The 11,832-nt window shown below is 46.0% G+C and overlaps 1 protein-coding gene across 1 annotated transcript; it reads right to left on the bottom strand.

Moving 5' to 3' along the window:
- Positions 1 to 331: 331 nt before the first annotated feature.
- On the bottom strand, positions 332 to 11,279 carry RFLNB (refilin B). Its single transcript, XM_055002039.1, has 3 exons — positions 11,048 to 11,279; positions 6,945 to 7,051; positions 332 to 3,778 (listed from the first exon to the last, which is right to left on the bottom strand). The coding sequence occupies exons 1-3, from the start codon at positions 11,267 to 11,269 to the stop codon at positions 3,448 to 3,450; spliced, it is 660 nt and encodes a 219-aa protein (XP_054858014.1). The 5' UTR covers positions 11,270 to 11,279; the 3' UTR covers positions 332 to 3,447.
- Between the last annotated feature and the right edge of the window lie 553 nt (positions 11,280 to 11,832).

Consider the following 11,832-nt stretch of genomic DNA (forward strand, 5'->3'; position numbering starts at 1 on the left):
CCCTCTGTCTGGAGATCGGGGTGGGGCCACCAGCCATGTGACCATTTTCAAGAAGTTCCGGAACTCTGTTCCACTGTGTTCCTGCTGAAAAAAAGCCCTGCTCATATCCTATTTTATATATAAAGTAGCTTGTCCAGAAATTTGGCAGAGAATACAGTAAAACCTAATACATAAAAAATACTTACTTACAAGATAAATGAGCACAGTTCGCAGTTTCTTATATGTTTATTCCTTTGCCAGTAATCTACACCCACACTCAACCAACAGAGTGGGAGAGACAACCTAGGCATTCATCATGCCAACCAACAAGCATAAATGACTACAAAACACTTCTTCAGAATTATGGACCATTTATTGCTAGTTTTAAAAAAGAGAAAATTAAAGCAAATTTAAAAGTAACATGGGTGGTAGAAATTACATCACAGAATCTACATAAAGTGGTGACCAGGTGTTCCCAAGAACGCAGCAATATAAGTTAACTTTTTTTTGTCGTGTATTGACGCCATTTTAAAACACTTTTTCATTTAAAAAGATAATATTTAAGACCAACCATGTTAATCTACTGATAGAACCAAAGGCTAGGATGGTTTTTGAAAGTATGAGGCTTTTATTAGTGAGTTTCCAGAAAAGCAAGCCCAGAAGAATCCTATGTTCTATCTATCGCAGAATAATATCTCCATTTCTGTGATGCCAAGAAACATGTCAACAGTTGTAGAGGCAACTTCAGATGTCAAAGGAAGTTACAGGTGAAACAGACCCAAGGTGTCTATTACAGCATGGCCGACGTCCCTTTAAGAACACCTGGATCTGATCACCACTGGTCTAGTTCAACCTCTTGTTTCCGGCAATGGCCAACCAGGTGATTCCGGGAAGCCCTTCTATTTAATAAGTTCTCTACTGATTTCTTGCAAGCTAAAGTATCACCCAGAAGCAGCTGGAGATCATTCAAATATCTGCAAGATAATCCACACAAAAGCACAGTTTGAGCACTGGCCCAGACCTTGCTATAGTGACGTGTTACTATTACAAACTTAATACTAGACCAAAGGGTTAAAATCCTGCAAATTCTTCCTTCTAAAAATATTACTCAGCACAATGTTTTCTTAATGGATCAACAATTCTTCAACAAACTCCCCCCCATTCAAGTTTTGCAGGCAGAAAACACAAAGACTTTGAAACCTGAACATATTCCACACACAGGGCCTGTATGTATGCTTTACTGCTCTCGCATAGGAAAATTCTTGCTTCATACTGGACATCTTGCACTCCCCTTTTTCTTTCTTTGGTAACAAAATGGGAACTGCCTGAGTGAAGAAGTTCTAACTCCTGGTCAGTGAAAGCTACACTCTTATCTGAGACAACCCTTTGGTAGTCAGGAATACAGATGCGCTCTCTTGGTTGCACCTCTATCATGTAACCTATGGCTCTTTCATATAATGCTTTTGCTATTCTCACACACTGCATGTTATAGCTGCTAGGGAAATGCGGTCGCTTGTCTCCCACATCAATTTCCCAAGCAACTTTTGTATATTATTTTTTAAAAAGGAACCCTTGGGAGAGGCTTTGGCACCACCTTGCACAACAGATATCCCAGATTCAATTGCCATACCCCACTTAAGGGCCTCAGGTAGTAGATGCTGGGGAAGACCTTTCTATACCACAGACACTGGAGAACTGCTGCCAAGAGCAGACAAAACTGAGCTAGATGGACTAATGCTCTGACTTGGTATAAGACAATTTCATATATCCACATGATTCACTGTACCACAAGTGTTTGTGTAGCGCTTCCATTCTAAGCATTTCCCAAGAACTGCTGGATTCCAAGAAGAAAGGACACAATCAGACTGTTAAATCTCTGGTAACCCCTTAAAAAGCCATTCTTCAAGGAATGACATGCCTTGTGGCAAAGAATTTTTCCTCCCAACTCAGTGAAATACAGGATAGTTCCAAAAAATGCTTTTGCTCTGGTCCAAAAACCACAGGTAACTCATCAAACTCTCTGCAGTCAGCGAGCAATTCGTTTGCACCATGCATTGGAGAAAATATGGAAGCTTTTTTGCAAGTTGTACTCATGGCTTCCAGAAACTAGTACTGTTTTGGCTGTAGAAATAGCAGTTCAAGACTCGCTTGGTGATGGTGAAAAGGTGTGTATAACCCACTCCATATGGTGGAGCAAAAACAAAAATTAGAGATGATAGCAAATAGTTAAAATAATTTTCCTTTCTCATCATGCAACAACTTTGACCTCCCCCTTGGGGCTCTGCAGAGGAAACCATAAAATACCTCTCAACACTTACCACTTGCAAGAAGCAACTTAACTGAAGCCCACCTGTGGGTGTTCCACCCACATCATCATAGCTAGAATCCTACATTAACCTCTCGCCTAAACTGAATTCTATTCACTCCCCTAGAACACTTTCCCACAACTCACTCCTATTTTTCAGCAATGTTTATAGAACACGTATTTAACTTTTCCCCTTTGGTCAAAGAGGAGACTGTCTAACATTCTCCCACCTTTGCTCTCAGTGTTTAAAGTGCTACTGCAAATAGTTATGGCAATTTTGAAGAGCTATGTCCACAAAATTGTGCATTTTTAAAAAGCATTCCTGAATCCTGATGTTCCCACGATCATTTTTAGTTTTATAAAAACTGGCTACACAAAACCTCTGGTACACTGAACCACAGCAAACAGTTGGGCAAAAGATCAGTAAATTAACTGAAAAGGAGAAAATCCTGTATAATAACTAGGCAAGGAGACAGATAAAGAGTAAGGCGTATCAGGTTAATGCAAAACTACTTGAAACGGCTGTCTAATCAAAATTAATTTTTCAAAGAACCAAGCAAATGGGAAGAACAAACAAACGAAGGTGTAAAGCTTATTTCTGGAAAAATTTAAAAGAACGACATCCATCAAAAACTGGTCTGTCCCCTGATTAGCCTGCCCCAGCAAACTTAAGAGTTTTATACTTTTACATAGTGAGTGAAGTTATGTGACAAGTAAAAATAAATTATGGCTTTGGATATTCTAAGCAGAAGAGTTTTTTCCAACAACAAAAAAATCTTTAATGCCAAGACAACCATCAAGGTTTCCCCACTTCAAAGTCAATTCAAGGTTTGTTTTTCAGCGAAAGGCTGCTATCCCATGTCCCAGGCGGTGAAAGCAAATTAATTTTCTTCTTGAGAAGATTTCCTTATTTTCCATCACATATGAGGCAAAACTGTGATAAGAACTGTAGCATCAAAAAGGAAACTTTTTCCTTGAGGGGAAAAAAATTACATTCCTATGAACAAGAATTAGTGCAGGCCAACAGGATTGTTCCAGCTGAAGGTACGCACCGGGGCAGAGGTAGCTACAGATGAAATTCATTCAAGTGGCAAAACAGTCAAAAGCTGCCACTCCTTTTCATCTAGAATGAGACCATGGAAATAGATGGCTAAAGAGAACAGTCAGGAATCATCAAGGTTGTAATCCCTGCCAGAGCGCTCCGTGGACTCCAACTCCACGCTGGACAAAAACCGCCGCACGACCTTCTTGCAATTGTAATCCAGTGTGGTGGTGTACACAGTCTTGGTGTGCTTGGGGTAGACAATGGTGGTGCTGGCGAAATGCCTGGGTTTGGGGCGAGGCTCGAAGTGCAGCTCAGCTTTGTAGCTTCGCCATGTGCTGTCAGGAACACAGATGACCGTCTGGCTGCAAGAGGACATCCCAAGCCCCATCGGCATATGAACATTATTAATGAAGTGCTTCTCCGAATCGTATTTCACCGAAGAGGTGTACCTGTTTGGGGATGATAAGAGGCAGGTAGCAAGATGGTTAGCATCTTTTATTGCTAAAGGCTTCAAACTACATAATTACTCAAAACATTTCTCCTACATCTTTCACGAATGTTGCTTAACTGCAGGGCTTTTTTTCAACTGGAACGCAGTGGAACAGAGTTCCGGCACCTCTTGAAAATGGTCACATGGCTGGTGGTCCTGCCCCCTGATCTCCAGACAGAGGGGAGTTTAGATTGCCTTCCACGCCATGTGGCGCGGAGGGCAATCTAAACTCTCCTCTGTCTGGAGATCAGGGGGCGGGACCACCAGCCATGTGACATTTTTCATTGAGGGTGATTTAAACTTTAAAAAACTCCCCCCTTGTTCCAGCTGACCCAAAGTGACGTCATTGTGCGGTCCTAAGTTCCACCACCTCTTTTCCCAGAAAAAAGACCTGCTTAACCGAATGATTAATTTAATCTGTTCAGTCCCAGCCCTACGATTCTATCTCACCTTCAACTTACTCCTACAAAGCAGAGTTAACGACCTTGCAATGTCCCAGCTCACCAGATGTTTATTCAACCTACAGTTTAAATTTGAATGCTTCCTACCACCCCCAATAACCAATCTACTTTTTTACAACACAGAAGTCTGTTTTAAATACCGACTTGAATCTGTAACTTAAAACCCATTTCCTCTTCAGCCTGCGACAGGAAACAGTTTTCCTTCTTTACCACCAGGCTTATGTGCATTTCAGCCTCTTTTCGCTGACTGCTGGACACACAACTGTATCAATGTTTTAATAGGCAGCGTTGTAACTTGTCGATGTTTCTATTCACACGGGAGAGGTACTCGGATCCCTATTGTTATGTGCTCCCCAATTCTCTGGGCACTGAGAAGATGAGTGGGAAATACTGAGGTTTCCGGAGCAATCCTACACAGTTACTCCAAGCAAAGCGTGCCACTGAATCTTGATAACTGACAGCCGGTATGGTGGTTAAGAGGGCCAGATTATCCAGGTCCCTGCTTCAATTCTCACTCTGCCGTGCAAAAGCTTTCTGGGTGACCTTGGGCCAGTTGCACTCTTTCAGGCGAATCCAACCTCACAGTATTGTTGTGAGAATATCATGAGAAAGAGAGAAACATTGTGCCACTCTGAGCTCCGTGGAAGCAGGATGGAATAAAGACGTACTAGAAAAGCACAGAATCTTGGGTTGGAACCATCAGTTTTATACAAACTGTGTGATTAATTACAAATGCCAAACAGAATTTTGAATTTGCATCCAGTAGCTCCTTAGAGACCAACTAGATTTCCAGGGTGTGAGCTTTCGAGAGCTAAAGCTCCCTTTGTGTGACTCTCAAAAGCTCACACCCTGGAAATCTAGTTGGTCTCTAAGGTCTGCTTCCCACCAGGTAATTAACTGATGGTTGTTGTGGATTTTCTGGGCTGTATCGCCGTGGTCTTGGCATTGTAGTTCCTGATGTTTCGCCAGCAGCTGTGACTGGCATCTTCAGAGGTGTAGCACCGAAAGACAGAGATCTCTCAGTGTCACAGTGTGGAAAAGATGTAGGTCATTTGTATCTACTCAGGAGGGGTGGGTTTGGGCTGAGTCATCCTGTAAGAGTTTCCCAGGGCGTGGAATGCTAATGGCGGGAGGCTTCACTGTATCCTGAGGAGGTTCTTTTGCATATGGATTGGTACTTGATGTGCTCATCTTCTCTGCAGGGCTATTGTCGGGGACTTGGAAACTGATGGGAATTTCAAAAGTAGCTCCGGAGATCTAATTCTCTCTTTTATTTTCAAATGGCTGCAGTGTTACTGACAAGCTAGCAAGCCCCAAGGTCCAGGGGAAAAAGGTTGCAGATCCACCTCTTGTCAACTGCTTACCTAACTGCCATGTAAGCTTGGCAAGGTGATCAGTTTCTAGACACACATATACCATGACCAAGGGTAAGCAGTCAGCCCGGCCTCCACCATTTTAATAGCAGTTTTTATATGACTGCTCATGATATTAAAAGTATACAAGCCTCTGGGGTTTAAAATGGCTGCAGCACAGCCACCAGCGAGCCCTTGCCGTTGTCAGATCCCGCCCTGGAGAACCAGGCATGTAAGGAACGCCTCATTGGAATGCAGAGGTATTGTGATGCAACTGGTCTCCCTATCCACTCAAGCTCCAGAAGGCCGAGAGCAATAAAGGTCTCACAGAGTCACCCCCACTTAGCACATTCCTTTCTCTCCTCCCGTGATGAGATCTCCTGTCTATGATTGAGGAGCTAAACAAATGACATTCACAAGCATGTACAGTCGTTCTTGGCACAATGCACCTCCTCCCTAAAAACACTTAACCTAGCTCTGGTGTACTTCATCAGAAAACTATTCCTTTGTGCAAGCGCTGGAACACACTTTGCATTTGCTTTCACACACCTGGCAGCCATTGCCCAGAGCCATCAAACCTTTTATCCAACCCAGGAACTAACCACTGGAGTCTTTGTCCTAACTGCTAGGAGGACTCTCCTCCACCTCAGGGCACATTTTACCTATAAAGGTGGGCTCTGGGCTCATTCAAATCGTGCAAGCTTTCTGGCTTCTCCCTTAGGGTCACTTCCCCAAGCTTCTTGCTTTCTTGGCAGAGGATGCTGGCGTTCGAAGCTACTCTCTTCCTCCATAGACTGGACCCCTTCTCCAGGATAGGTCGATATAATCACTCCCTCTGGCTCTATACCCAACTCTCTGGCTGTATTTCCTAGGACTCTGTGTGTGTCGTTATTTCCCCCCAGTAATTGGTGTGTATGTGCATGAAGTTCTGTTCTTTAATAAAAGTTACTGATTGATTTGAAGCACCAGACTCGCTTGGCTTGTTGGGATTGGGACCCAGTAGACACAGGTGATTCGATTCCAGTTACCGCCTCTCGTATAGCCGTCCTCCTTGCTAGCTAATTCCCCCATAAAATCATATTTATGCAAGGAGACCACTTCAGGTAACACAAGAGCCACTGCCTTCCCAACCTGACAGGCCTTCATGAAATTGGTTTTCATGTCAGTGGGATGTATCTTTGTGAATCATCTTGTAATCTTTAATCTGCAGTTCAATGCAAAACCATCAAAATATGTTGTTTCAGCAAATATCCTGTCTTGGGAAGACCTATTGGTCTTTCACACACAGCTGTAAAACACCAGCAATATTTACCTTATATCCTTGGGAGGTAAAGGGTCAAACTCCACTCCTTCACCAAATGACAGAAGACACAACCGTGAAGTGCATCCCGGAGGCGGAGGGTTAGGAGAGGAAGAGTTCTGCAAAAGCCCAAAAGCAAAGAACAACTGGATCACTGCAGACAACATACTGGCCAGGGTGAAACAGAAAACATGAAGGGGACCAGGGCAGGGATCGGGGAGAAAAGGCAGAAATGAAAGCAAAGCCAGGGTCTCTTGCAGGTGCCAGCCTGTACAGGGGCGAAATCAACAGCAGCACGTACACGGGCTTTCTCTGTGGTGGCCCCTACCCTATGGAACGGTCTGCTTGAGGAGGTCAGGAGATCCCCCCACACACACTCCTGGCTTTCCGCAAACAATGCAAAACTGAATTATTCAAAAAGGCCTTTTTCTCAGCTAAGAGGGCGGTATTGTAGGAAAGGGATCCCAGATGTTTCGCTAATGAGTTAGAAACCATAGATTTCACCACTACGTTGCCTTACATATTATCTGTTGCTTTAAATATGTACTCCTATATCCTACCTGTGCTTTATGTTGTTTAATGTCAGTCCTAGAATTGATTATGTTCTGTTTCAGCAATTCCTCAACCCCATACTGGATCCTTGCTAATGCTATGTCTTTGTAAACTTGTATTCATTTACCCTATGACATTGTTTATGGTAACGTTCTTAACATTGTATCTCACACTATGTAATCCACCTTGAGTCTCAGTGAGAAAGGCAGACTATAAATGACATAAATAAATAAATATCGCTTAAAAAGTACTCAATGATATCACAATTGCAAGCACTATTCCTGTTAGTGACAACAGGAGAATATAAAGGTGCCGGCAGCCATATTTACTCAGAAGTTGAGTCATTTCACACATTATGTGAAGCAAATCTGAACTTGCAAATGAGCGAATGCTCAAAGCGCTATGGCCAGCCCCACGTGCTTGCAGAACGTCTCCGTGTGACACGCTTTGGTCCTCTTGTACACACCATCAAAAAGGATGCTTGAAACGGCCCAAAGGACACCAATTTCAATGGTGTCCTTTATACTCTTTTATGCACCCGTACTTCAGCCGACCCTGTAAGGTCAATCATAAACTTTTCTTTTTTTGAGGCTGAAAAACTCCCCCAGCAATTTGCTGAAAGCCATGAAGTGAGATTGCGGTCGAACAGAAGCATAACTCAGATTTAACTTTTTGGACAGATGCAATTACCACAGAGCTGCAACAGCAGCTCCTGTCCTGGTAGAGGACTGGAACAAATTCTAGACCGCCCCCTCACCATCCGCTGAATCTGACCCAGTCTTCCAAGTTGCACAGAAGCCACCTTTAATCTTTGTTCTTGCTGCAACCAAGGAGTCAGTAATATCTTGGGGGGGGGGGAGCATTTGTCTAATGCCCATCTAAACCCAGCTCCTAAAACCTGCAATTCCATCCCTGAACCGCTCCACATAAATGAAGCAGCTGGTGGATTAGCAATAGCCATTGCTTGCCTTGCCGCTCCCTTCCCCACCCGTGCCACCGCCCCCTCTGGCCATCTCCTCCACCTGTTGCCTTGCATGTCAAGGGCAAGCTCTAGCTTGGGGCCCTGATCCTTAACAGCCACAGCTCTTAGGAGCCACAGCTGTGCCCCTCTGCGCTCCATATTGCTCACTCTACGAGGAGTGTTGACTGGTGACCCCCACCCAACACCCTGATGGCACTGTCACCAATGAATGTGGGTCAAGGTATTTTTAGCAGCTGCCAGACTCCGAAGATTTGGAGTAGGATCTGGGACAACAGCTCAGGACCAGAAGGGTGGGGGGGAATAAAGGACAAAGAGCCATTTGGTCTGCAAAGCAAAATATCCCTTTTCCCCTAAACATGAGTAAGCAAACAAGTAATTTATTTTTGTGCCCCGTTCTTCTTAATCTCCATTGAGTTTCATAGGAGGATACGGACAGGGTGAAGTTCCTGCTAACCTGATTACCCTTAAGATTGGGTATAACGAGTGTCAGTGACAGGGGAATTCTCCCCTGCCTTTGGACTGCACCTGCGAACTCTGATATCCAAACCATGGGACCTACTACAGATTCATTAATGTATTAATGAGTGAATCTGTAGACTAATCTGGAGTGGCACCAGTTAGTCAAGAGAGCCAACAAGTAAAAGAAGACTCTCAAAACTGCCCCAGTCTACTATATGTGCTCAAAAGGAAGACAACGCCGAATATAAAGGGGGGAAATTTATACCAAAAAAATGTTGCTGGATATAACTATAACTTATATGCAAATGTAAGACGACTCCCTTCTTTTTCTTCTTGTTTTGATGGCATAACTGGGAAAGAAACGCTAATCTTGCATTTGAGGAAATACAGTATATCTGATGGTGGACAGCGTTATTTATGGGACAAAGCCCCAGGCCTTCAGTTAACAGGCTTCTCCATCCATCTGCCCACCTCAGAGTCTCTCTACACAAGACATCTTACACGAGTAGGATCAAGTCAAAGATTTTACACTTGTTCTCCCATTGTGGATACATGTGCACTGCTAGGGGGACGGGGTACCCTTGATCTTGAGAATAAGATTACACAGAAAGTAAGTCACTTGAGCGTCCCCATGTAAGATGTCTTGTGTAAAGAGACTCTCCGGCTCCTGTCCTAGCATATGTGAGGGTAGGACGGGGCATAATCGCTACCCAGCCAAGGTGATCCTGCGAGCCACAACAACTGCCAGCATGAGTAACTACTAACAGGATACTACTGGGCTGAGGAGCTGTTGGAAGGGACGCCCAGAAGTGCTGCTACACCCCAAATCCCAGGAGAGCATTTGGGAAGATGGAAACAGGCATATTTGGCATGCAGCAAGGCCTCACAGTCCCCCTCCTCAAGATCACACACTTTTCTTGGGCGGTGGGTGTGAAATATGCCAATATGCTTAGTCACAAGCTGTCTTTTCGGAAGGACACCCAGAGGTGCCTCCTGATCCCACCCTGGATAACACTTAGAAGAAAGGTGGAGGTAAGAATCACCTTTTTTTTAGGGAAAGAGTGTCCCACTGAAGCACGGGGAGCTGCATGGGCCAACCCCTTCCATTGTAGCCCAACAACATCCCGCACAATAGCTACAAGAGGTAACTAGCCCAACATGAGGACTAGCCTTGAGTAAGACTTCAGCAGGGCAAACTTTTTGAGCCCCTGGTTCCAACCCCATCTCTGCCACATACGCTCACTCGCTGGCTGTAGGCAAAGGACTCTCAGCCTCACCTCTAACCGCAATGAAGTCATTTCGGCCTACCTTACAGGGCTGTTGCATAGGATCACATATACGGGAAGTGCTTAGAGGTTCTGCAGAAATAATAAACTTACTTTCTGATTATCCTGCGCGGCATAAGATAGATCAAGATGCGTAGCCGTGTTAGTCTGCCTGTAGCACTAGAAAAGAACAAGAGTCCAGGAGCATCTATAAGGCTAACTAAATTTGTGGTAGTCTTCAAGATATTAGGACAGACGGACTCACATTCTAGCTGTATCTGAAGAAGTGAGCTGCGGTTCACCAAAGCTCATACCCGACCACAAATTTTGTTAATCTTATAGGTGCTACTGGACTCTTGGCTCTTTTCTATTGCGTGGCATAAGGATTCCAAACGGGGCACTGGCCAAAGGCTGCTCCGTCCTGCCGAATCTGTGCCTGCCACGCACCTGTCAAGGGGACAGCCAAAAGTAAAGGCGAGACCAATGCCCAGCCCGAGACCTTGGCTGATTCCGCACATGTTGGATAATGCACTTCCAATCCTCTTTAGAGATCATTTGGAACTGAATTTTTCTTGTGTGAAACAGAAAATCCACTTCCAAACGATTGCTAAAGTGCATGGAAAGCGTGTTATCCAACGTGTGCGGAGTCAGCAATCCCCACGCTAAAGATCCTCATTAAACGCGGCAGAAGCGCGGGGCTGGAGGGGGGGGGCGTTCCTACGAGGCAGGCGCGCTCTCGGCCCGGGCAGCCTTTCCCCAGCCATTTGCCAGCCTTCCACCGGCGCACCCCTGCAGGATAAGCGGGCCGGCGCGCTAATCCGGGTCGCGCTTCCCCGGCTACACGTGCCCCAACTCACCCCGTCTGGAGCCTTACTAGCTGCCGCCGCCCCGGCCGGCTCCGGCTCCGGCTCCGGCAGCCCGTTGGCGAGTCCCCGCTCGGAGCCGCCGGCCGCGGGCAGCCAGTTGGCGGGGCTGGGGCTGGGCGGCAGGCCGGAATCCGGGCTATCGAGCGGCCGCTCGGCGCGCCGCTTGGCGTCGGGCAAATCCGGCACCTCCTGCAAGCTGAGCCGCCCCACCATCGCGCCCCGAGCGCAGCCCAGCGCCGCTCTGCGCGCCCGACCAGCCCGGGCTCTTGGGGCGGCTGGACCCGCCTCCGGCGCCTCCTCCGGCGCCGCCCCCGGGCTGGCCCGCCGCTAGCAGAGGAGTCCGGGGCGGGGGTCTGCGCAAAGGACCGGAATCCGCTTGCTCGAACGCAAGACGATTGAAGAGCCTGAGCTTGGTTCGGGCGTCTCTCGAACCCCGGCATGAAACTAGAGCTGAAGGGGATGTGTGGAATGGAGCGCGTTCTCTTGCCAGGGAGCCCAGAGCAGCATGCAGAGACGCAGAAGGCAGCCTCCTCTGGAGCTGGGTCGTCCCAGGGCGCCTTCTACATCAGCTTCTTTCCCCGTGTTTTATGCAGTATGAATTTGTCAGGTCTGCCAACCAACATTGCTTCCTGTCAGTCTATTGATTGATATACATGTGAACGCTGCTGCTACAGAGACTTATTCACGTACATTTTTTCCAAAATGGGGTGTACATTTTCCTGAATGCAATTTTTTCACACCCCAAAGGACTAGGCATAAGTGACTTACATGTGCCT

This window comes from Eublepharis macularius, chromosome 17, assembly GCF_028583425.1.
Source record: "Eublepharis macularius isolate TG4126 chromosome 17, MPM_Emac_v1.0, whole genome shotgun sequence".
In the NCBI taxonomy this organism is placed as follows: Eukaryota; Metazoa; Chordata; class Lepidosauria; order Squamata; family Eublepharidae; genus Eublepharis; species Eublepharis macularius.